Here is a 26419-nt window from a genome sequence, read left to right as displayed (position 1 = left end):
GACCTGTCTGAATTGAAGACTCCTAAACACTGCAAAGCAATTCAGAGTGGCAGAGGTGTCCCACAGGGCTGCGCTTGGCAGCTTTCTTTGAGCTGTGGCTCTTGTCATTTGAAACACTCTGCTCTATTCTATTCTATTCACAGGGGAATAGGATTAGCACAGTTTAGAGAACAAGCTTAAAAGGTATTGTCACTTTGGACAGGATTTGCTCTGGAATTTTAGCTACTTGACTGAATGCAGCTTTTTAAAATTATTTATTTATTTATTTATTTATTTCTTAGCAGACGTCCTTATCCAGGGCGCCTTACAATTGTCACAAAATATCACATTACAAAGTATCACATTACAAAGTATCACATTCCGAAATATTACATTACAGAGTATCATATTACAGATAAGAGCAGTTGTAAAGTACAATAAAATCAGTAGCAAAAAGATCAAGTTCAAATAAGAGCAAAAAATGTTAAACTTATATTACAAATATTTGCTTGTACGAGTAAAGTCCAGTATGAGCACAGTATTAAGTACGATGAATGGATGAGAATGATTTCAAATAAGAGCAATCACAAAATCGTGAATACGGTTACCTATAAGAGTAAAATCAAATATAAGATACAGTTATAGTTAGGAGCAGTAGTAGAATATGGCAAGGTATGGAGCAGTTCAGTGCAAGTACAAGCTCATGCAAGAACTGGTACAATTGGGTGCCATATAGTCCAGTATAGTCGAGAGCTGTGAGGTTTACAGATGCTGTCTGAACAGGTGTGTCTTGAGGAGGCAACGGAAGGTGGTCAGGGACTGAGCAGTCCTGATATCCGTGGGTAGGTCGTTCTACCACTGAGGGGCAAGGGTGAAGAAGGAGCGAGCTCTGAAAGCGGGGGAGCGGAGGGGGGGTACAGCTAATCTGCTGGTGGTGGAGGAGTGAAGGGGGCAAGAGGGGGTGTAAGGAGAAATGATACTCTGGAGATAGTATGTCGCCTAAAGACTTGTTCACATAGCAAGAAAAATTTATTTATCCAGAATTGGGGATAAAGGTTGTCTGTTTGTCTGTCACGCCTGCATATTTTTTTTAACCTCTTAAAGTGCTTATCCAAATATTGTGTAGCTTGGTTGGGACACTTTTTAGCACAAGTTATTGAGGTTATCAGAATCTGGGGGTACAAAAAGGTGTCGGTCCATCTGTCACTAGCATTTAGATACACAATAACTTATATCTACTGTACATCCTAATATGTTGAAGCTTGCTTTGAGCGTTGTTGAAGTTCGAGTCTCATTGAAATGCATGGCCTGGCTGTGTCTCGCTCAGGTGGTTGCCAACGCAGTGGCGGCTCTCTCGGAGATCAGTGAGTCGCACCCCAACAGCAACCTGCTGGACCTGAACCCCCAGAACATCAACAAGCTGCTTACTGCCCTGAATGAGTGCACCGAGTGGGGGCAGATCTTCATCCTGGACTGCCTCTCCAACTACAGCCCCAAAGACGAGCGTGAGGCCCAAAGGTGAGCCAGCCCCAGAGACCTGCCCTGAGGTGCTCGCTGTCAAAGCTTGGAACTCCGGTGTGGTCTCGGAGTCGGAGTGACACTTTACATGTAACGCATCACTGTAATCTGACCACATTATTCAGTATCTTATAACTAGGGCTGTATTTTCTTCTCCTCCTGGTATAAGTACGGCTTCCGAATCTCAAGTGACTTGATTTTGGTAGCTTTGGGCTCCCAGAGGATCTAAGTGTATGCAGTTCAGCAGATTGTCAGTCTCTGTGTGAGAGAGGCCCAGGACTGAATCCTGAATTCAAAACCCTTCCCAGCTGCTCTAGTTGTGTTGAATTGTGCCAAATTGTGTGTGCTTTTTTGTGAATTAATGACCTAATCGAATTGAAACCCAGGCATCCAGAGCCAAAACCAGGTCATGCAAGTGGCACTTATCCAATCTGCTGCTACAGGTAGTAGCTGGAGGGCTGTTTAACTCAGAGTGACCAGAAAGCTTCAAGGCAGAAGGAAGCTAAAACTACTTTAATGTAATATTAACAAACTGCCAACAATGGGTCATTTCAACTTTTAGCAGGGGAGAAGGGTTTTAGGAAAATGCTGTAATTGATTTTGCATTGATTTTTTTATTAAAATTTAAAAAATTGCCCAACATTTGTTAGTTGCATGAACTTACATTTTCCTGTAATTCGTTTTCCCTGCAAAAAGTTAAATTAATGAAGCAGAGTGCACACAAAGACTAAACGTCCCCCCAGTAATGGGACAGGTTAATTCTGTAAACCCTTCCCAGCCCTGGTCCAGCACTGATCCAGTGTCCTCTCTCCCCAGTATCTGTGAGCGCGTCACTCCGCGCCTCTCCCATGCTAACTCGGCCGTGGTGCTGTCTGCTGTGAAGGTGCTGATGAAGTTCCTGGAACTGCTGCCCAAGGACTCGGACTATTACAACACGCTGCTGAAGAAACTCTCCCCTCCCCTGGTCACCCTGCTGTCCGGAGAGCCTGAGGTCCAGTATGTGGCGCTGCGCAACATCAACCTCATCGTGCAGAAGAGGTAACCTATCCTCCCTTGAGACTGGAATTGGTCTCCCTCACCACTACAGCAGCCCTTACTGGCCAGGTGCCCTGTGAGCTCAAAGCAGACGCCTGCAGCTCAGAGGTGCTGTAGAGTTCCTGTGTGTAAGGTGATTGGTTTGGGGGTTGGATGACGCCCACTGACCTTTAGTTCTCCTGAGCTGTTGTGGGGAGTTGCTATAGCGAGGGAATAGGATTGGACATTCTAAATTGAGAAGATGTATGAATGTGCACACAAATCAGTTCACTACCACTAAACATTCACTGAACACTTTAATAAAACAAAGTAGACCAATTTACTGGTGCTGTGAAGTCTGCTCTAAAATAGTGGAAAATGACTTGATGACCAAGGCTTTGAAAATAATTCTTAAGTGGAGCCCTGTTACAGTAAAACGGGCAACAGTGAAAATAAGCTAAAAGTTTAACAAGAAAGGGACTTGTAAGATTGTTACAAGATAAAAAAAAAAATTGAAAGCCATGATTAAAAGTGTAAGTGGTTAACAGTATTGTTGAATTCCCTCTCCCCACAGACCTGAAATACTGAAGCAGGAGATCAAGGTGTTCTTTGTCAAGTACAACGACCCCATCTATGTTAAACTGGAGAAACTGGACATTATGATTCGCCTGGCATCCCAGGCCAACATTGCTCAGGTGAGTGAAGTCCACCCATGGACTTGGACAGAAGCCTTCTTACACCCATATATTCCAATACTCTCAATAACATGTGAGCAAGAATTTTTCAAGTTTGATCACAATTGGATCAGAACTGCTAGATATAAACAATGTAATATAAATACAGCCTCAATACACCCCCATATAATATAAAGATACAATCAATTCTTATTATGAAGTAGTCATTTAGCAAACAATTTTATCCATTGCAACTGCTGCTGCAGAGTCACATCCATCCGAAGGACGGAGCACAAGGAGGTTAAGCGAGTCGGTGGTTGAGCTGGGATTGAACCGGGAACCTCCTGGTATCAAGCCCTTATCTTTAACCAGCGGACCACCATGCCTCCTCAATAATGTAACATTGTCCTTTTCAAGTTTCATCATGCAGTAATGCATTAGTGATTATGTAGATCTATGCAAACAATGTGTGCGATATGCAGACCACCTCAATATACCCCCTATACCACTTAAACAGTGAAATAATAAGGTCTCTGTTCTTGAGCACTTAAAGGGTTAATAGTGTTCTGGAATGCTTGTAAAATATCACCTCAAGAGAAGGGAGGGTTGAACGGAGAGGAGGGAGAAAGGTGTAAACAGACCAGACAAGCTGGAACATGCTTCCTGTGACAGGTGTTATCAATCTGGGGCACATTCCAGCTTCCTCCTTGATCTGTGTCCTGCTGGAAAAGATCAACATTGATTCACCCCACCAGAACAACAGGTTGGAATAGACAAACCCTTAAAACCAATACTCCTGTACTGAATAAATAGCAGGGCTTGCAGTGCCTGGCTGTTTAGAGAACCCCCCCTCCCCCCTTGTTTGCCAACACCTTTTTATTCCTTGATCTTGATTTTATATTCACTCATAAGCAATGCTGTGCTGGCTTAACCGATTGTGAAGAAATGTGGTTAGGACATTCTTCAGCACAATTTATATAAACAACCTGGGAATATTTAGTGGTGCCTGTCAGTCTGTCTTTGCATACATAATCAAAGGGACTGAGCACAAATATTGACAATTAGCAGAGTCTGCTTTATCAGGAGTTCACCAATAACCTGGCAAAAAGCATTACAACACAAAGGAAGTATTGATACAACCAGCATATACTGTGTCACTAGGTATTGCAAATCTTCTACAATAACATTACTGTTATGTATGTAAGGACATTTATCTACTTTCCAGTAGTGCTGCACGAACCAAGTATTCTGATCAAGCTCTCCACAGAAACCGGGTTCTGACAATCAGGTGAGGGGCATTTACCATTCAAGGTGAAAGAAGTGAAGAAACAGCTGTCTGGATTTGTTTTGATAGTTGCTTTTCTGAGACTGTGCAGAACAGCAATCCACACAAATCTAAGCAGCTGTTTCTTCACTTTCACCTCCCAGTGATAAATTAGCCCCATCAAAACCGATGGCCCTCACCTGATTGTCAGCACCTGATTTCTGTGGAGAGCTCAGTCTGAATAATCGGTTCACGCAGCAACTTCCTTCCATGTGAACTTTCTCATCTTGAGTTTCCCAAAGTGAAAAGGTGTAATGTGATTAACCGGAGTGTAATAATAACCAAAGTGATGTTCTCAGGAGCTTGTCCTCACTGACTCACATTATATTCTTAATGGGGCACTTCAGTGTGGTGAGGATGACTTTAACGGGAGTGATACTCTATTTTAAAATGAAGGAAATGCCTGGGTGTGTTAATTTGTCTCTCCTACGCATTCCAGTCCTGTAATTCTGCCATTCAGAAAGCAGGCAGCTGGTCTGACTAATGTTAAACACATTGAGATTGCAGTGAATTTTGGGTCAACACATTTTCCCACGTAATTGAGGTATGCTGCCAGCACTCGTGGGTTCGCATTATTTTTGCAGGGATAATGGCTAAAAAAAGAAGCCGGGCTGGCATCCCGCTGAGCTGAAGATGAATGTGCTTATTTATAGATTTATGGAGGGCTGTATTTTCAATCTCACTGGCAGCATATTAAACATGATATTTCAGTTTCGCTTCTTCAAAAGGTTTTTTTTGTTTTGCTCACTCATGCCAAGAAATGAAAATTTCACACCACCCTAGTCTAGGAATTCTGTGATTCGTTGCGTATTAGTTTAACTTGGGGAGGAGTGAGGAGCACCTGTGCACTAAACACATTCTCGATAGCCTTTAGTATTTCTGACAGAGCTTGTACTAAAGATGTATTATATTGACAATGAAATGCACGTGAAGCCTTGCAGTACATTAACCCATCTGTACTGCAATGATGAATCTGGAGTTATTTGAATTACAGTCCTGTCTCTATATATCTGGATTATATGAAGGGCAGTAATTTGGTGAAGTATAGTGCTATACATTTAAATGATTGGGGTTTTAGCTAATGGAAAAATGTCATTCCCTATGGAGGTCTCACATATGTATAGCTAACATGCATTTTCATTTTTAAAAGGATATCTGGTACTGAATTAAAGCTATCAATTTGCAGGCCTTAGTTTCAGGTTTTAAATATACATTTTATTTAGTTTTTTATACTCGCTCTGAGATGCCTTGGTGTGAAGGACGCTATATATAAATACATTTGTATTGTATTGTATTATTTTATACTAACACTTACTAGGTCATTAAGACATCAGTCAATTGTGGCTGCCAGTCATTAGGGGAAGCAACTGGTTACAGTAAAGAAGGCATTGAAAGCACGCACAAGTACAGTCGGTGTAACACATGCGCTTTCAAAACCTGCGTAGTGAAAGAAAGCCCTTGGAATGATTGCGTTCGCTCAGTCTGCTGTCATTTTAAATGTAGCTTTTTAAACCATCCATCACTGGCTTGTTTTGAATCCTCAGCATGTTGTCTCTTTCAGGTCTTGGCTGAGCTAAAGGAGTACGCTACCGAGGTGGATGTTGATTTTGTCCGGAAAGCTGTGAGAGCCATCGGGCGCTGTGCCATTAAAGTGGAGGTGAGAAGCGCAGGGAACCATACTCTATGGTTTGAAATCTAATGTCTACATTAGTTTAGGGCAGCTGTTCTCAACTGGGGGGAAGGGGCCGGTGAGCATTCTAATAATACAGGAATTATAATAATAGTAAAAAAAATAGAAATAATATTTTACACACGTTAAAATGTGAATTTTACACATTTGCAAATATTTTGTTGTTTAAAAAAAAAATTATATATATATATATATATATATATATAATTTAATACCTGTGATACTGGGAAAAGAGACCCAATGACAGGCGATTGTGTTGAAGAATCAGACACAGTTCTGTTCCCACCGCATTGTACCCTTGTTTAGTACATAAAATGGATCGGTTTGTGGTGAAAAAAGATAGAGCGATTGTGCAGGGGCATCATCATTGGAAATATGAAGAAAGATGCTTGGAAATTGGATGTACCTTTGTTAGCGCTGCAGATGAACCTCCTGAGTGGTGATGTGCTGGCTAATGACAGACTATTAAAAACAGAAGGGCAGCCAGAGAAACGTGTGCTTTTAAAAGTTTGTAGTGATTGTTGGTAATATTTTCTTCTGAGAAACTAGTTAACCCTTGTGGCAAAGTGGTTTGCAGTGCGCAGGTGCAGAGGTGATGATGCGGTGCTCAAGTAATGACAAACAACAATGTTCACGGTGCAATGATGGTTTATTTATAATCGAAAGTCCCTCGACAACTGTAAATAATAATCATTGGCAATACACAGCTATGTGTACTGTTCAGGAAAACACACAGGGTTCAGTCCAGAAATAATAATCACAGTAAATACACACACACAGAACACAAACACGATCACAAGTCCAAAATGAGTGCTATTGTAAGTGCGAGTGGTGAACTACATTTATTAGTGCACAGTAGTGCAGTGCTGTCCAGGCTGGTGCTGGCTTTTAGTGATAAGCTCCTGGTACGTGTTAGCCGCCTAACAAGAACAAACGTTTACAATTAGTACGACAAAACAAACACTAAACACTCACGGTATATCACAGTCCTTCAGCGGTTCGTCACCACATCCCCTTTTGTACCTTCAGCCCCGCCCCCTTGGTTAGCGAGTGCAATCGCTTTTCCTCCAATCCGCGATTGCCACATTGCTTCCCCTCTGGGGTGATGACTTGTCTTACTGTGGCTCCGCCCCCTTCCTGGATGGCCGACTTCCGACTGACCTTGGAATGAACTGCCAAACCATCCAGTCCGGGGCACACTGTTCCCTTTACACACCGCCCTCACAGGTCGGGAGGGAAATTTATAACCAAGATTCATTCTTTCTCTGTCACAAAATTTAAAGAAAGAGAAGTTACTAGGAGGATCCATTTAACAAAAGGCACCAGGTATGTGTTTTTTGAACATTCAATTAGGTGTGGTGTTCTATGCAGGGGGTGACATTTGTACATAGGAGAAGAGGTACTGGAATTATGGAAAATACTTCACTGTGATTGGTTGATTTTCTAGTATGTGATTTATAATTCTCGCTATTATCAGAGCATCACCCAAGTCTGTAGGTTCAGTTTTAGTTCTTCGCTCAGAGGGACAGTTTATTCAACAGCAACCAGATTGCTCAAACTTCTAGCACCTAATCATTTAAATACTTAAGTGAGGATGGTTCTGAAAACCAGGACTGGGTACAGGGCTAAGTCTAAATCTTTAGAACCGCTTGCCCACATGTACAAACTATACATGGATTTCTGTTGTAAGAAGTTATCTGTATACTGTGAATAAATGTAGAAAACGTTTAAACTATTACCATCCATAGTTTAAGTATCCTGCTTTATTCCTAGGCCTCTCTGAAGTAGAAACTGATGAATTGTGGCAAATTGTGCCCATGCTTTTATGCATGTGTGCTGCTCATACAACAGTAGCATCAGTGATTAATAAGCTGCAGGTGTCTGAGCGTGTGTTTTTCTGCAACCTCCCTCTCTCAATAAATCTTGTGTTTGCAGCAATCTGCGGAGCGCTGTGTCAGCACGCTGCTGGACCTCATTCAGACCAAGGTCAACTACGTGGTCCAGGAAGCCATCGTGGTGATCCGAGACATCTTCCGCAAGTATCCCAACAAGTGAGTGACTGAACAATAGCTACCTTCAAAACTATTGAATTAATACACAGTTAGGGAATACTTTCTAGAAAATTCATTTTGCCAAAAAAAATGTGCAGCCGTTTTCTGAAGATGTTTCTGAATTCACTAGCTTTCACACAACAGTCACCTCACTCATATTGATGGTGTAACTATAAGCGATGGCTGTAATACTTAAAGCAGCATAATAAATTAAATGACAAAAGTCACTTCTCCGCAATCGTGTTTTTAACAGATATACTTCAGGTGGTGAGAGTTGGTGTTTTACATTGAGGTAAAAGCTATAAGTAATTAATACTGTTTTCAGTACAAACAGCAGAAGACAAGCAGCATGGACCAGGTGTTAATAATATGCAGTCTTGGGGGATTCCCTAGTACTGTAAAATGCTCTAATGAAATACAGCTGGAGTCTTTCCAGACGGGGTACGTGTTGATCAAATCAATCCCTCACTCAATCCCTGCGAGCTGGATTTCATATAACGCTAACTGCTGCTGCAGTGGTATCTAGGATTGAGTTTTGTAAGTAGGGCCTGAGTAGTGGACTCCTATAATAAGTGGCCTGTGCATTTCTTGCTGTTCCTCTCCAGGTATGAGAGCATCATCGCCACGCTGTGTGAGAATCTCGACTCCCTGGATGAGCCGGATGCCCGGGCTGCTATGATCTGGATTGTGGGCGAATACGCGGAGAGGATCGACAATGCTGACGAGCTGCTGGAGAGCTTCCTGGAGGGATTCCATGATGAGAGCACCCAGGTGAGCACACCTCCCCCTAGACCAGGTGTAGGGAGGCTTGTTGTCTGTCTGTACATCACGCTTTCATTTATCCGTTTATCTGGAGAACCCCTAGTCAGATTCTGATGAAACCTGATGCGGTCATTCTTGTTGGTGGCCGTCTACACATACTCAGCATGGCTTGAAAATTGCTCTAGCCCTGCACCCAGTCCTGGGGTTCAGAACTACTTCAATAAGGTATATTTAAATGACCAGGAGCCAGGATTTTTGATGTTAAATACATTCTTTGTCCTTTAGCTGCATGAATAACATCTGTTAGTAAACCTACTTGATTCATGCTGTGAGAAGGGTGATCAATTCAGACCAGATTTACAACAGGCCTTATTGTTCAAACTTCTGTCACCTGGTCATTTCAGTAATATACCAAAACAAGACACATTTTGAAACCCAGGAATGAGTGCAGGGCTAGTGTGAGTTTCAAGGCCTGTGGTTGTAAGAGAGAGAGCTGTTTTTTAATTCAATGTTATGTGTGTTTTTATTTATTAAATATTCCTTTTACAAAGTTGGTTTGGATTTGTTCCTGACGATACAGTCGCTTCTTTTTCGGTGCTTGTGTTACAGGTGCAGCTGACTCTGCTCACTGCCATCGTCAAGCTGTTCCTGAAGAAGCCCTCTGAGACCCAGGAGCTGGTGCAGCAGGTGCTCAGTCTAGCCACACAGGTAACCCAACCCTCTTTAAACACTGAAGCACGCTGCTTGTTATGCAACGGACTGTGTACTTCAACATTAATGTCCAGCACAGTAGATAGACAATTAACCACAGAGACGTGTGTGTTGTCGTGCTTGTATTGGCTACAGGACTCGGACAATCCCGACCTCCGGGATCGTGGCTATATCTACTGGCGCCTGCTCTCCACAGACCCTGTGACTGCCAAGGAGGTGGTGCTGTCAGAGAAGCCCCTGATCTCTGAGGAGACGGACCTCATCGAGCCCACCCTGCTGGACGAGCTCATCTGCCACATCGGCTCCCTGGCCTCTGTCTACCACAAACCCCCCACCGCCTTCGTAGAGGGCAGCCACGGCGTCCACCGCAAGCACCTGCCAATCCAGCAGGGAAGGTAGGAGGGCAATCCACTGGCTTACAGTCAAACAACAATCTGGAAGTTAAATCAGTGCTAACCACCCTGGGAAAGGTTTACTACGATCAGCTCACTCCAGTGGTCAAGTTGCAACCATGTGACCTACAGCACAGAATGCAGCAGAAATATCTATTGTAATTTGAAATAGTTTAATATCCTGAAATAACTTATTAAAAAAAAAAAAAAAAAGTGAATAACAGGTAAGATTTATGGAATTATTTTGTAACTAATACAGTTAATAAAAGGTAAGAACATTGATTTTAAAGCATTGTTTTAGAATATTTTGTTATATGGTTGATGTTGTTATATTACCTGTCTGCCTGCCTGTGTAACCCTGTGCTCATTCTGTGTAGCATTGAGGCAGGGGAGAGTCCGGTGGGGCCCAGCCCCGCAGTGCCCCCAGATCAGACCCAGGTGATCCCATCGCAGGGAGACCTCCTGGGGGACCTGCTCAACCTGGACCTGGGCCCCCCTGTCAATGTGCCCCAGGTCTCCTCCATGCAGATGGGGGCTGTGGACCTACTGGGAGGGGGTCTGGACAGTCTGGTAAGCCTTTTCAGCGTCAAGGTGAAACTAGCAGTATAGGAGTCCGGAGCTGTGTCTGCATACAAGGCATCGTTCGTTCTGTAATTGATTGTTCAGACGGGCTGGAATCGGTGCTTCTGAACCTCTGATTTAAAACCCCAACCGATTCCTGCTCCAAACTGCTTTACATGCAGGAAATATGGAGAACATGGCCATCAATTCCTCAAACAGGTAGCTTGAATCTGATGAAGCTGTGCAAATATACCTGGTATTTGTTTATTAATACTACTTTTATTGAACATTAAGAAGCACAATCTAGCGAAGAGGCCAACTCAATTTACTATCGCTTTATTATCATGTTATAGTATTGTGTTCTGCATGATTCTCTTTATTATTCTGCTTAGATCAAATTGGTAGCCTGGTAAATAATGATCTAAGATAGAGAACACACAGAATAGCGTATTAAACAGGTGCGAGAGATTACACAAATGTATCGGCATTCATGCATGATTAAACTCTGCATTGCTTAAACAATGCTACTAATGTAGCAAGCAATTCAGGAGTCACAAAGCAAGTGAATAAGACACTGAATGAATTGCGCACACCTCTCTCCTATTAGCTTCTTTGCATTAACAGTACACACCAAACCGCTTGCTAAAATCTTCAGTATCGGTTCCCTGTATAGAGTTACATAAATTAACAGCCCTTACTAATGTTCTGAGTTAACTACAAACACATATTTTGGACAGTTTAACTCCTGCCTCTTATCTTTGCAATGGCCTCTTATAGTTGGAGAGATTTCTGCCAGCGAGCAAAAATCCTTACTAGGGATGAGTCTCATTTCAAACCAGTTTATTCCCAGACTGTCTGCTGCAGATGGAAACAAACAAGACTGGGTAGATTTTAACTCGCGGTGGCATCACAGCAAGCATTATTGAAAGATCAGTACACCCGCCTGTGGAGATGAACCGTGTTTAGGAGTAGATAAAAAAAAAAGACTTAACAGAAAGCGCTGCTGTCGTTTTTTTGTTTTTTTTTTACTGTGACTGAACAAAAAGCAAACTGAACAAAAAATCCACTTGACTTTCAGCAGCCTCTAGAAATATGAAGTGACAACCTCATACCTGTATTCAATGATAAAATGTATTTAAAGTATACAGATTTATTTAAAACACAGGAAAGGCTTTAATAGACAAGGAGTCAAGGAGTTTCAGCTAGTGTGTTCCTAAAGGGTCGTTCACACGACGCGGCGCGGATGGCAAGCTGATTTTTTGTGTTCACACTGAACGAGGCGCGAATATTGAGCGATTTTTTGGGGGGTTTATAGACACTGCAGAAGCGGGGGAAAATGGACACGATTGACAGGGAGAGGCTTTAGTGCTGATGTTCTTGAATAGAAAATGAAAACTAAAAAGGAGAAAGTGGGTACATGAAATTAACCAAAAAAGAAAAAGGTTTGGGGAGTACCACTGCTCAAGAACTGAAACTGGACAGTGCAAGATTCTTCCATTAATTCAGAATGAACAGTGATCAGTTCAAGGAGGCGCTTGATATGGTGGGACCAAAGCTACATAAAAAAATAGCAAGAGAAGCCATCAGCCCTCGAGAGATAGAGATTGGCTGTTTGTTTATCACACAAAACTTTCTAACTTGTACAAAAAAAAAAGATTCACTATAAAGTAAATTAAATGAATATTTGCAGTTATGCAGTTAGAGTTTGACATTTCATTTTCACAGATTGCGGTAACTCATTTCATAATCTGATTTCTGTGTATAACGATTCTGTGATTGTGGGTTCAGGGAGGGACATTGGGAGTGGGAGGGATTGCACAGTAGCTGCTGGAGAAAACTCTGCTTCATAAATGAGCTGCTGTATAGCCTACCTAGATTTACTTGTGCTTTCTTCTGGGGTGGGAGGCGTTTCAACAGTGCAAGCTGACTTAGCAAAACCAGCTCATCTTCAACTATCAATTTCTCCTTATTTTCTCTGCTCTGCTACCTGTCAGAGGATGGGGGAGATGAGCTGACTGCTTGTTTCTGTGTTCTCATTGGTTGATACAATGCAGCAGATGAAAAGTTTGCTTCACTATAATGGGAAGTAATGGGTTTGTCTACTGTACTTGGTCTCTTACAGTTCTACCATAGAATTCTGATTGAGCTCTTTTGACTCTGTCTAACGTTAAGACCAAAAAGGAACACATTTTGTTTGTGTGTGTTTCTATCCTGTTGCTTTTTTTTCTATTGGTTAATATTTGCTTCTTTCTCCTCACAAATGTGCTTCTCTTCTTAAGATGGGAGAAGACACGCAATGGGTAATTGATTCCTATTGCTTTACTAACATTATTACCATGTTCCCACCTTGTACTTCCTGTGCATCCTCGTTTTCAAAGGTAGCCTTTGTCTGGTAATACAGGTGTGTCCCCCGAGGGAACAGTGTTTTAAAGCATTCCTTCATTGTGCCTGCCTGCCTGCCTTGCACCTTCGTGTGTCTGTTTGAATCATTCAGTGATGTTCTGCATGGCAAAGTGGATATACCCTAGATCCTTTTGTTTCTAATCACTGGGCTGGTTGTGTTTTTAAGAACATTATTACACTGCCCTTGAGCTCTATATTAATCCTGCGGAAGTGATTGTAGCTAACAAAATAATTCCATTAATCTGTTTTGCACTTGTTTGGGTTTTTAGCCTGTTCTAGCAAACATGTATTTATTATAATACATGATATCCGGTTTTGACATGTGGTTTATATAAAGTTCTCAGTTTCCATGACTTGCGTGCAGGAAATATTTTAGACTTGCACTTCCTGGGTCACCTCTGCAATATCTTCTGGGTCAAAGCATGTTGCTGGCTGAAAGCATGTCAGTCAGTAGGGGGAGTAGCTGGTTGGTTAATGACAGGAAATAAGACTGAAGAGGTGAGGGCAGCTTCACCCTCCAGGTAACCAAGGAAGTGCAACACTATCTGAAAGCATTGCATGCAAACTGAGATGCAGTACCAGCAAAGTAAGAATACATGTTTATTAAAACAAGTGTTTCTTTCAAAACTGCACATTTCAGACCAGTATAACCAATGGAAGTCCACAACAGGTAAGATGTAGTAAATTAATTTGTTAGCTACAACCATTTTAAGAGTTTTGCACAGGAAATATGTTAAGATTAAAATAAAGCCATTTGTCAGATGTTTGATTACATAAATGTACATGTGTTGGTGGTAACTTATCCTTTTGGCTTTGGTGCTGTTTAACCTGCTCCCCTAATGATTGTGTAAATGAATAATATAAATTGAGATATAGGGCATGTACTCAGATTCTTATAAATAAGGCCAAGCTTTTTCTGTTGCTGGGGAGGGGTTTGGAGTGCAAACATAATGTTTACTGGTTGGCACTGAAGGACATGCAGCTCAAATGCCATTTTAATATATATATATTTTTTTCTGATCTTTGCAATAATTCCCAGTGCTGTACTGTACTACAAAGCAGGTACACCAGCTGAAAAATCACAGTATCGCTTGATTTCTCAAGAGCCATTATAATAATCATAAATCACAGTCAGCTTTTGTACAGATGTCACCCTGTGCAAAGACGCAATTCTAAACATAAAAACCTCCCCTTTTTGTTTAATAGCAGTTCCTGAGCGCAGTCTTGATATTGTGATTTATAATAAGTTAATATGTCGCTTATCTTATTACAACAGAAATCATTTCGCACAGTTTGAGCAGCCTCTCACCCAGACTGCATGAGATCTATAATAATAATAATAATAATGAGACGCCACACATACGACGTATTCACGTATAACACAGGCCAGGCCGGTAGCTGCTCTCGAGTTCCTGGATGTAGAAGAGGAAGCTGGTTTAGTCGTGGGATTGGAGTATGACCACTGAACCATCAGATCTCCTGAGCTGTATGGGGAATTGCTACATTGAGGGGAAAAAATAATTGGACATTCTAGATTCGGGAGAAAATCTAATATAAAGGTTACTATGGCATTTCCAGCTGTGTCTGGTGTTGCTGTTCTTTGCTCTGCCTGCCTCTTGTCTGTAGCTGGGTTTCCTCTTTTGTTTTCAAGCTCGGTGGAGACCTGGGGGGAGGCGTTGGGGGCAGTCCAGCAGTAAGTGTTTTCCTTTCGTCCTTCATCAGTAGTATTAAAGCAGATAGCGTCCGGGTGCTGAACGTTGTCTGTTTGTGATCTCAGGTTGGTCAGAATTTCATTCCGTCCTCCGTCCCCACCACCTTCGCTCCCTCCCCCACCCCAGCGGTGATCAGCAGCGGGCTCAATGATCTGTTCGAGCTCTCCACTGGCATGGGCATCGCCCCCGGAGGACACGTGGCACCTAAAGCGGTAAGCCCATCAAGGGATCGAGCTGGTAATGAAACTTGTCTGTCGTGTGCTTGGAAATAACTCAGCAGGCAGAGTTGAGTGGACTGGACTCTGGTTCCTTTGTTCAGTGAGTTGAGTGGACTGGACTCTGGTTCCTTTGTTCAGTGAGTTGCATTGTGTTGCAGGTTTGGCTGCCCGCTGTCAAAGCCAAAGGCCTGGAGATCGCTGGAACGTTTTCACGGAGACAGGGTCACATGTACATGGACATGACCTTCACCAACAAAGCCCTACAGCACATGCTAGACTTCGCCATCCAGTTCAACAAGAACAGGTAACAGTGCACCCACAATTCACCCACAGTGCAAGCAGTTTATTGCCAACTTATCTTATACCAGCTTGAGATTCCAGATCATATGTTATCCTATAGTTATTAGGCAGTTGCTAATTTAATAGATGGATGGATAGATAGATAGATAGATAGATAGATAGATAGATAGATAGATAGATAGATAGATAGATAGTGCGGTATCCAAAAACGGTGCGTCAATACTAAATACTTGAAAAATGGCGGAGGGTACTTTTTAAAGACCATGGCTAGCTTCAGATTACATGTAAGCAAATATTGTCAAACTGTCTAATTATATGTAAGTAAATATATGTATATTAAACATTAGCTGGCATTATGAAACATTTGCAGTAAATAGCACTATGTTAATACCTTGTATTACTTGTAATTGTCTTTCAATACAATTTCATATCACCAGCAAACTGTTGAGATTTAATAGATCAATAGAAAATGTCAAAAGTAAAACCCCTAATATATATATATATATATATATATATATATATATATATATATATATATATATATATATATATATATATAAATAAATAAACGCTTATCCAATTGTTACAAACTTACGAAGGACATTTATTAAAATATTGAGTGGATCGGAACCAAGGAATATAAGGTGGTGCCCTGTTTGCATGTCATTTGTTTCGGTGTCCAATTGAGATTAAACTTTAGGGCATTCTTTAAGTTAAAAAGCAGTGTATAGAGGGGTTCACTGTCTCTATCTCCCTGTCTCTGTCTATCTGTATGTCACAGTTATATTTATATGTTATACTGAATCTTAAACTTAGTAAGGACATTCTAGCACAAGTTGCTGACTCAGTCACAATATGGGGGTATATGGAGGCACCTGTCTTTGTGTAAAAGCCACATGTTTGCAAGTGCATGCAGTGAGTGCAGGTCATGTGATCTACCTCTTCATGATGATCGCTCCAGTTTTGTATTTGCAGTCATGGCAGAGGAGGAAAGTCACTGGCTTGCAGGGTTGAGATCTATTCCTGTTTTTCAATTCCAATTCCTTTTTAAAAATCAATTCCCGGAATTGAAATTGGATATTTTAGAGACGTAATTGATTTGATTCTTCAACTGCTTTCATTTGAAGCCAATTCAATTGATTAACAGGGACTTAAATTTAAGTAACTTGTTGCCACTGTGAGAAGCTCATTTTAACAGAATACTGCTAATTGCAATGTTGATCAGTGATGCGTTGGATTGATTAAAAGGGAATGGGAATTGAAAAGCAGGAGTTGCCCCCCACCCTGCTGGCTTGTTTATGGTGCTGTGCCTGCTCCTGTCCAGACGTTCTAGCGCAGTGCACTTTTCAGAAGCATCATACTCAGGTTGACATGCCTGCACACTGACTAATGTAAAAGGAAATTGGAAGTGTCGAGGATGATTTGATTTGATATATTTTTGGGGGGGATAACTCTATTTGAAAATGGAATGGATTCCAATAACTGGCTAACTGATTACAAGACAGACAGTGTGCCCTGAAAGTGGCATAGCTGCTATGTGCCGTGTTATTTGTCTCTATTGGCTGTCTACTGCACTTCTCATTAGTTTGGGGGATTTGCTGAAGACACTTTTAATAACCCTGTTGTACCCTGTCTGCAATACATGCTGTAATTTATTCACACTAGATTTGCTACTCTGGGTTTTGCAATTAGAATTGAATAAAGCAGCAGCCTAGAATTGCTACAGACTTCTTCTCCTCCGCAGTGGATGAAATCCTAGACGACAGGGATGTAGTGGAGGCGTGTGTACGTACATCTGTCACACTTTATATGTTTCCATATATCTGGAAAACCCATTATTAAATTACAACTCGATATGAACGTTATTTATCAAAGTTATTAGGAATATTAGATTGTGGGGATATATGGAGGTGTCTGTACTTCCATCCGTCTTACATTTTGGTATTCCACATACTGTAAATCAGTCATCTTTGTCATTTCGTATTCTGTACTATTCCGTTCGGTCATCAACTTATTCGTCATACCAATGGCTGCCATTTTGAATTTACAGCCGTGGTGGAGGATGAAACTGTCTGTATAACCTGTGTAATATGTAAAGGCAAAGTTAATCGTGTTTGTGTTATTTAAGAAAAACTAAACAGTATGTGAAATGAATGTATGTTGAAGTGTTTGGTGGTTACCTCTCATCACGGGTACAGTGGATTTCTTGCACACACTTTGCTGTGTTGGGGTCTGTCATAAAAAGCGTGCAAGAGAAAGACACGATCAACATTATTAAAGGGTAGCCACCGAACACTTAGACATGTATTACAAGTCATTAAAACTAATACAAATCAAAGTTTACTGTCTCCTTTTTATACTAATTCCTGTGTGAGATCTAACACAAAGTTCTAAGTGTGCTTGTCATTAATATGTTCTAATGGGGACATACAAACCATTAAGCATTGCCCCAGTGCAAATCCATGGATTTTACAATCTTTTTTTATACTTATTATGGATTTCTTTTAATAATATTTGCGATTATACTTTCTGTAATTGTTTTTTCAATAGCGAGTAAGGCAGGTTTTTCAATTGCAGTAGAATTCTCACACAACACAAAACAGATTTTCAGAACACAATTTTGCTCAACTTAATAGTTACTTCTGTTTAGGGAACTTCTTCTAAGATAAAACTTGGTTACACAACCATGGTTACACAATTAAAAGTTACTGTGAGCATGTAGGCGTGTGTCTGTGTGTCACACTCCCATGTCTACTAGGTCATCATTTTGATGATCCTGATCGCTCTGCTGCTGTATTTACCGATGTATTGAGTGTCATTATCTATGTATGTTTATGTTTTTATATGCAGTATGTAATTTTTTATTTTTTTTTGGCTTGCAGTTTTGGGGTGATTCCCACCACTCCCCTCGCAATCCACACTCCACTGATGCCCAATCAGAGCATCGACGTCTCCCTGCCCCTGAACACCATCGGACCCGTCATGAAAATGGATCCGCTCAATAACCTGCAGGTAGAAAATGAAATAACAATTCAGATCAGAGCTGAAGATTATAGATGGCTTGAGTGCGCCTGTGGTGTCATTGTTCTGGTAATAAATAACTCTGTATGGCATCGTTAAGATCCCAGTCTCTCTGGCTTATAAGGGTTGCTAGAATATTGCTTGCCTAGAACAGTTGTTTAGAAACGTCTCTGAAAAACACACAAAGGGTCTTCCACTGCTGTGGAGACAGACCGGCCTAGTGATACTAACAGAATTGACATGTTTTACCATTTTCTTTCACTGCAGTTTTTCTTTCTCATTCACAATTAGTTTTCAGTTGGGGGCCCAACTGCAAATAGTTTGAGAAACCAGGCATAGGCTGTAAAACTGAGGTCCTCTTGTAAGTGACTCTACAGCAGAAGGTGTTGATGCATAGTTCACCCCCTAGTCTCTGTAAGTCGCTTTGGATAAAAGTCTCTGCTAAATAACTAATTCATCATCATCATCATCATCATCATCATCATCATCATCATAATAATAGCAGTTTCACTCATTCCAGGTTTTACTACAAGCTTGATCAGCCACAGTGTTTAGGTAACACGCTCAGGTGTGCCTTATTAAACTGATAGTCAAAGCAGGAGTGGGTCAGGTGCTATGCAATGGGACTTATTTCCATCCCTGGAAACTGTGACCAAAATACTGAGATTTATTTTCTTTTTTTTTTTTCTACAAACCGGAACACCTAGTAAACAATGCAGTGTGGCCGTGTCTTAACAGGGCTGGCCTCCCACGGGGTCTCTGTGCCAGCCTGCCCCTGCACTCGAAGCTCTGGCTCTTCAGTCAGGACTCATCACTGCAGTGGGAAGCCTGTCCCTGAGCTCAGATTAAACACAATCAAAGCACTCGGGCCTCGCTCTTAACATTAATGAGGAAACATAACAGGCTCGCCATGCGATTACAGTACTGCAGATCTGAGGCTTGAGGGGAAATGAAACTGGGCAAGCACACCTCGCAGTCAGACAAGGGAGAAATGAACTGATGTGTGCCAGTCTTGAGCTGAATAGGGATTCATTATCTCATCAGGGGGTGAATACATTAATCAAGTGCAAGTCAATGATAGACCAGGCCTTGAAGGAGCCAGTGGAAATCAAAGAAAAGACTGAGCATTTTGTTGTTGTTGTTGTTAATAGTAGTAATAATAATAGCAGCAACAACAACAGTGGCACCTGACTTCCCCAGACTCATATATAATGTCATTTTAATTGTAATTATTCTACAGTACATCGTACTGTCAGCCCCAGTTAATACTGCTCGTTGTCAGAAATCATCAGTCTCTTATATTAGGGGTTGTATTTGGGGTCAGGATTGTTCTTGTAATGCCACCTTCTTTTTTGCTGAGAATGCTAGCAGCTGGATGAGCGACTACTTTAAGTAGCGGTGCTGCCACAGTTTAACTTGACCTGGTTTACACAAACAGCCTCGAATTACATTCAAACTAATTCATTATTTCCATAAATGTAACCTACCAAATCCTCAGATGAAAACGTACCTGTAGTCTTTGTAAATGACTAGGAAAGTACTAAAAAGAGCATTGCAGTGCGGATTGGATCTGGGACTGCGAGGCTGGAATGAGAGGATCTTTTACAGAAGTGCTTTCTGTCTGGGTGTGGTGAGCGGCCTCACAGCCTCTTGTGATTGGGATCTGATTATTGCTTCCTCTTGCCTGGCAGGTGGCAGTGAAGAACAGCATCGATGTCTTCTACTTCAGCTGTCTAATTCCACTCAGCATTTTTTTTGTCGAGGATGGCAAAATGGGTAAGCACGAAAGCACCTGAGACATCATGAGCTTACATCGACACGAACAAGAGCTGTACCAAGCTGCTAATAATATGTATTAGACACCTTTGTGACTGACAGGCGAGAATTGTACACTTTGCAAATGTCAACCATATGAACAAAAACAAAACTCTATACACATTACATGTACAATAAAAAGAAACGCTTTCCTATTCCATAAATTGAATGACAAAAGCAAACTGTAATAAGATATTTTAGGATGCAACGTGTATGAGGTAGGAAAATTTAGGGTTTTTTCACAACCCAAGCACTAGAAAACTAGCAGTGTCGTCGCTGGTATTATTCAAACCTGAAGATTTGTTAAAACATGTCTAGGCAAAGCTCGGCGTGCAACTACCAACACAAACAACAAGACACAAAGCCCAGAAATGTACATACCAGATGAGAACTTGAAGCAGATCAGAACAAGGTACAGGGTCAGTACATTAGGTCTAGAAACAACAATGCTATCCCTCTTCCTTAACCCTTTGCTGTCCATTTACTCTGCATGTGTCAAGCTCATCAGTACAATTGATTTTATATAAAAAATAACATTACACAACACGCACTGTTTAAATTTGTTTTATTTACATTGAAACAGGTTTAAAAGGCACTGCATATCAACATGACACTCAGCATCTCCAGCCCCGCCCCACCCTTTGTTCGCTGTATTTTTCACCAAACTCCTCAATAATGCTATCCAAGTCATTATTTTATTCCTGGAACATCTTAAAAAGCTTGGCAAATGCTGCAATTTGAGTGCTGAATGTGGAAGCAACCAATCTTGGTGGTTTACATCTGTGGTGAAGGGACTATATGTATTGCTCAGATCCGTCTCCAGTTGTGTTTTTTTTTTGTTTGTTTTTTTTGTTTTTTACAGCTTTTTCCAGTTTCTCTCAGCAATTTAAAAGCTTTTCTCTGCTTTTTTTCTGAGACTAGGGACCTGTGAATGACGCCTTTTTGGATAGGGTCCGACTGGACCAGAAAGGGTTAATGATCCAGTACTTTCTTCTTTACAAATTAACCTCTGGTGCTGGGCCCCTCTCAGGCACTGGCAAAGGTGCAGAATTGAGACACAAACCACCAAGCTTCTGTTACTGAAGCACACAGATTCCCCCCCCCCCCCGGCCCTGGGGAAAGGCAGGCTAGGCTAGTAAATGAGCCTGCTGTGCTACCTAACCTCCCCTGTTATTCATTTATAAAGAAGTCGTCAATACCTCCAAATGAAACCTTCAGCAGAAGCTGCCTAACCAGCTGGATTATTTCCCAAATGTGTAAAATCAATCCTCAATCCACAAAAATCTGTGATCAGGAAATGAATAATGAATGTATTTAGAACCTTGAACTTCAGAGGCTGTAAAAAGATGTTAATAATGCAGAGCCTCTAGAATGAAGGGTAATCTGGTCTCTTGTCATGTCAGAAATTCTTTCCTTCCCTTTTGGCGATCAACACTTAAGTGCTTGCTTTCCTGTTTCAGAGCAGCAGTGAATGTTTAGGAAAGCTGATGCTATGCACTGGGATAAATGAAAATGTCAGAGTGGAGTTCTGTAAAGCGCACAGAGGCCCACTATACTGTACATTTATAAAAGTGATGGTAAAAACGAATCTACCTAATTTAGTAGTCCATGATTAGTGCTAATCAGAGTCTTTTATTATGGATGCTGATAATCATTAGTTCTTAACTTGTTTTTTTTTTTTTAATGTTAATTCAGGATACTAAAATATGTCAAATACAAGGCTATAAATAAACTTGTGTAGGACACATGGCCTGACTGCAGCTGAAGTAAGACCATGGTAGTGAGTTTGAACTGTAACACACGTAGTGATTAGGTACCAGGAGCAGCAGCAAATCCAGTCATTAACATATCTGCATATTCCAAATTAAAGTATAAAATACAAGCAAAGACCCAGGCTGTGTGGTCCAGTGGTTAAAGAAACAGGCTTGTAACCAGGCGGGCCCGGTTCAAATCCCACCTCAGCCACTGACTCATTGTGTGACCCTGAGTAAGTCACTTAACCTCCTTGTGCTCTGTCTTTCGGGTGAGACGTAATTGTAAGTGACTCTGCAGCTAATATATAGTTCACACACCCTAGTCTTTGTAAGTCGCCTTGGATAAAGGCGTCTGCTAAATAAACAAATAATAACAGAAGAAAAGGGTGTCCAGTGATCGCATTGCTAGTGTTATTATTATTATTATTATTATTTATTTCTTAGCAGACACCCTTATCCAGGGCGACTTACAATTGTTACAAGATATCACATTATACATTATTTCACATTATACAGATATCACATTATTTTTACATACAATTACCTATTTATACAGTTGGGTTTTTACTGGAGCAATCTAGGTAAAGCACCTTGCTCAAGGGTACAACAGCAGTGTCCCCCACTAGGGATTGAACCCACAACCCTCCGGTCAGGAGTCCAGAGCCCTAACCACTACTCCACACTGCTGTGTTATGATGTCAGAATGACACTGCATCTTATCCTGAGCATATTTCAAAAGTTAAAAAAAGCTTTTTAATAGTACCACAAGAGGACATCTCCTATATGAATAAGAGACACCTTGCTGAGAACATATTCAATTAGAAGAACCAGGCACGAGCCCACAGACAGCAGCTGCAGTTGCTCAGTCGTGTCCCCCTGTATTAGGTGCTCAGTCGTGTCCCCCTGTATTAGGTGCTCAGTCGTGTCCCCCTGTATTAGGTGCTCAGTCGTGTCCCCCTGTATTAGGTGCTCAGTCGTGTCCCCCTGTATTAGGTGCTCAGTCGTTTCCCCCTGTATTAGGTGCTCAGTCGTGACTCCCTGTATTAGCTGCTCAGTCGTGTCTCCCTGTATTAGCTGCTCAGTCGTGTCTCCCTGTATTAGCTGCTCAGTCGTGACTCCCTGTATTAGGTGCTCAGTCGTGTCCCCCTGTATTAGGTGCTCAGCCGTGTCCCCCTGTATTAGCTGCTCAGTCGTGTCTCCCTGTATTAGCTGCTCAGTCGTGTCTCCCTGTATTAGCTGCTCAGTCGTGTCTCCCTGTATTAGCTGCTCAGTCGTGTCTCCCTGTATTAGCTGCTCAGTCGTGTCTCCCTGTATTAGGTGCTCAGGCATGTCTCCCTGTATTAGTTAACCTCTGACCTGGTCTCTCTCTCTTTCACAGAGCGCCAAGTCTTCCTGGCTACCTGGAAGGACATCCCCAATGAAAACGAGCTGCAGTACCAGATTAAGGAATGCCACTTGAATGCAGGTTAGTTCTGTTTTTTTCTTGCTGGATGTGGGTTAACCCTTTGCAGTCCATTTATTAAGTGCGCGTCAGGTCCAATTTATTTTCACACGCGCAGTTAATTTTAGACGCGCTGTTTAAAAGTATTTTTTTTCCACAGTCAAACGGGTTTAAAAGGCCCGTGCATATCAACAAAGCACTCACTAGGCATCTCCAGCCCCGCCCCACCCTTTCGTTCGCTATCGCTTTCACATATGCTAAGAAATAAATAATAATAATAATAATAATAATAATAGTCGTACATACCGATCAATCATCTCCTGATCACTCGTTTTATCACCAAACTCCTCAATAATGCGATCCAAGTCATTATTTTATTACTATAACATCTCAAAAAAGCTCTGCAAATAGTGATAGTCTCTGTGCGCTGATTCAGTAACAGCCAGCTTGTTTCCTTATGACCGCCCCTATGTAATGCCAGGGGCATGTATGACTATTCATGAGATACGCCTTTTTTTTTTTTTATTTATTTATTTTTTAATCGGCTTGTCTTGGCTCCTGTCGCTCCCACTCAGCCATTGAATGGTTTTCTCGGCTTTTTCCGGAGAAAAAACGACTAGAAACCCGTTTTTTGCGTTTTTTTGATGATGTCGGACAGGGTCCGACAATGGACCGGATAGGAATAATTGCAATGTCGGACCAGGTCCGACATAGGACCGCAAAGGGTTAATTCCATCAGGGGGACTGGCTGTCTGAACAGATGGAGTGTGATGACATGTAATGCAGAGAACGGTCAGTAGGGGGAAGTGGTTTAACCTGCTTGTCACGCGGGAGACTACGAAGCAGAGCTGTTGCTACCACCTTGTTCATCAGCTAAGGATTTAATTCATTCCATGTTCTAAATTAGACCCTGTCACGGTTCAATTTTTGCTTCTGTCTAGAAACCTGATTTATCCAGTTGTGATAAAACTTGGTTTTAGCACAAGGCATTCTTTATCACAAGTTAGAGAGTCTTAAGACATGTGTATCCTTTCCGCATTAAACTCAAACATACATAATTCATATTTTTTTCAACGTATAAAACACCCAGTATGCAGTTAATCTGGAGCACTGGATGAAGGTCGTAGTGATTTCAGTGTATGATTCTGATCGCTCTCATTTTGTATTTCTAGTAGTGATGAGGGTAAGTAAGTGTGTTGTTGTTATTATTATTATTATTATTATTATTATTATTATTATTATTTATTTCTTAGCAGACGCCCTTATCCAGGGCGACTTACAATCATAAGCAAATACATTTCAAGTGTTACAATACAAGTAATACAATAAGAGCAAGAAATACAATAACTTTTGTTCAAGCAAAGTACAAGTGTGACAAACCACAATTCAATAATACAGCAGATAATAGTGAAAGTTACATCAGGATATGATTAAATAGTGATAGTTACATCACGATGTGATTAAATACAAAGTACTACAGGTTAAACACTTGGCAGATTACAGTATTCTGAAGTACAGGATTAAATGCAGTAAAATAGGGGGCAGATAAGAGCAAAATAAAGCACATTTACATGAAGGGTGATAGTGTCCCAGGATACAAACAGAGGAGTTCTACAGGTGCTCTTTGAAGAGGTGAGTCTTGAGGAGGCGCCGGAATGTGGTCAGGGACTGGGCAGTCCTGACATCTGTAGGAAGGTCATTCCACCACTGTGGAGCAAGTGTGGAGAAGGAGCGGGCTCTGGAGGCAGGGGAGCGTAGCGGAGGTAGAGCTAGTCTTCTAGTGCAGGCGGAGCGGAGAGGTCGAGTGGGGGTGTAGGGAGAGATGAGGGTCTGGAGGTAGCTGGGTGCAGTCTGGTCAAGGCATCTGTAGGCTAGTACAAGAGTCTTGAACTGGATGCGAGCGGTGATCGGGAGCCAGTGGAGCGAGCGGAGTAGTGGAGTAGCGTGGGCGAAGCGAGGCAGAGAGAACACCAGGCGGGCAGCAGAGTTCTGGATGAGCTGGAGCGGACGGGTGGCGGACGCAGGGAGGCCAGCCTGTTAATCTGGAGCACTGGATGAAGGTCGTAGTGATTTCAGTGTATGATTCTGATCGCTCTCATTTTGTATTTCCAGTAGTGATGAGGGTATGTGTGTTGTTAATCTGGAGCACTGGATGAAGGTCGTAGTGATTTCAGTGTATGATTCTGATCGCTCTCATTTTGTATTTCTAGTAGTGATGAGGGTATGTGTGTTGTTAATCTGGAGCACTGGATGAAGGTCGTAGTGATTTCAGTGTATGATTCTGATCGCTCTCATTTTGTATTTCTAGTAGTGATGAGGGTATGTGTGTTGTTAATCTGGAGCACTGGATGAAGGTCGTAGTGATTTCAGTGTATGATTCTGATCGCTCTCATTTTGTATTTCCAGTAGTGATGAGGGTAAGTGTGTTGCTAGCACACTTGTTTTGAAATCCTTGGTTATTGCGCACTATGACAGACACACACGTACAGACGTAGGGTCCCCTTTAATGGTCAAGGACCTGCCCAATATAATGGAGGTAGTCTTCTATAGTGGCACTGCATTTCCTTGACGTGGCCTGCTAATATTTTCTAAAGCACGTCTCTCTGTTTCCACGTAATCAGTAGGTTTATCTTTTTTTATTTTTTATTTAATTAAAGCAGTGCCATGTGGAACAGCAGGTTCTGCTTTATATTCCTCTCCAGACACTGGACTTCAACACAACTAATACAAAAATAAATTAACATGCAGTAAATCTGTCCCTGATCCTTTTAAAAACGTTTAATCTCAGTGCATCCTCTCCGATCAGCAAATGGAGTTTGACTATCTACTAGACAGAGAAGATTTATGTGTTTGGAGGAAGAGGGTGGATGCTTAAGCTTTTTAGATTTTAAATTTAGAGCCACATTCCTGCTTTTGGAAATACCTTGATCCCAGATGCTATTCAAGTAGAGTGGGTGATAATGGTCATTTTCCATTCCGCAATAGAAAGATGTCATGCCCTCTATTTGAGCCTATGTTTATGGACTGCACACTTACACTCGGACCAAATGACAAAGTAACTTGCATTTTAAAATCTTTT

At 41.5% G+C, this 26419-nt stretch overlaps 1 protein-coding gene across 4 annotated transcripts in view; it reads left to right on the top strand.

Annotated features, from left to right (window-relative positions):
- Positions 1-26419, top strand: part of LOC117968163 (AP-2 complex subunit beta) — a 44091-nt gene that overhangs the window by 7698 nt on the left and 9974 nt on the right. The window contains exons 6-22 of one of the 4 annotated variants that reach the window (XM_059001645.1): positions 1307-1497; positions 2314-2535; positions 3086-3206; positions 6071-6166; positions 8135-8250; positions 8856-9021; positions 9622-9720; positions 9859-10118; positions 10493-10685; positions 12956-12976; positions 13720-13749; positions 14731-14772; positions 14857-15003; positions 15168-15313; positions 18192-18321; positions 20022-20106; positions 23278-23364. In XM_059001645.1, the coding sequence (XP_058857628.1) occupies positions 1307-1497; positions 2314-2535; positions 3086-3206; positions 6071-6166; positions 8135-8250; positions 8856-9021; positions 9622-9720; positions 9859-10118; positions 10493-10685; positions 12956-12976; positions 13720-13749; positions 14731-14772; positions 14857-15003; positions 15168-15313; positions 18192-18321; positions 20022-20106; positions 23278-23364 (2152 nt within the window). The remainder of the gene's footprint in view (positions 1-1306; positions 1498-2313; positions 2536-3085; positions 3207-6070; positions 6167-8134; positions 8251-8855; positions 9022-9621; positions 9721-9858; positions 10119-10492; positions 10686-12955; positions 12977-13719; positions 13750-14730; positions 14773-14856; positions 15004-15167; positions 15314-18191; positions 18322-20021; positions 20107-23277; positions 23365-26419) is intronic. The other 3 variants (XM_059001646.1, XM_059001647.1, XM_059001649.1) reach the window with 3 other exon arrangements.

The sequence above is a fragment of the Acipenser ruthenus genome, chromosome 26 (genome assembly GCF_902713425.1).
Source record: "Acipenser ruthenus chromosome 26, fAciRut3.2 maternal haplotype, whole genome shotgun sequence".
Classification (NCBI taxonomy): Eukaryota; Metazoa; Chordata; class Actinopteri; order Acipenseriformes; family Acipenseridae; genus Acipenser; species Acipenser ruthenus.
The sequence above is the reverse complement of the archived record's forward strand: the minus strand, read 5'-3'. Positions and strand labels throughout refer to the sequence as shown.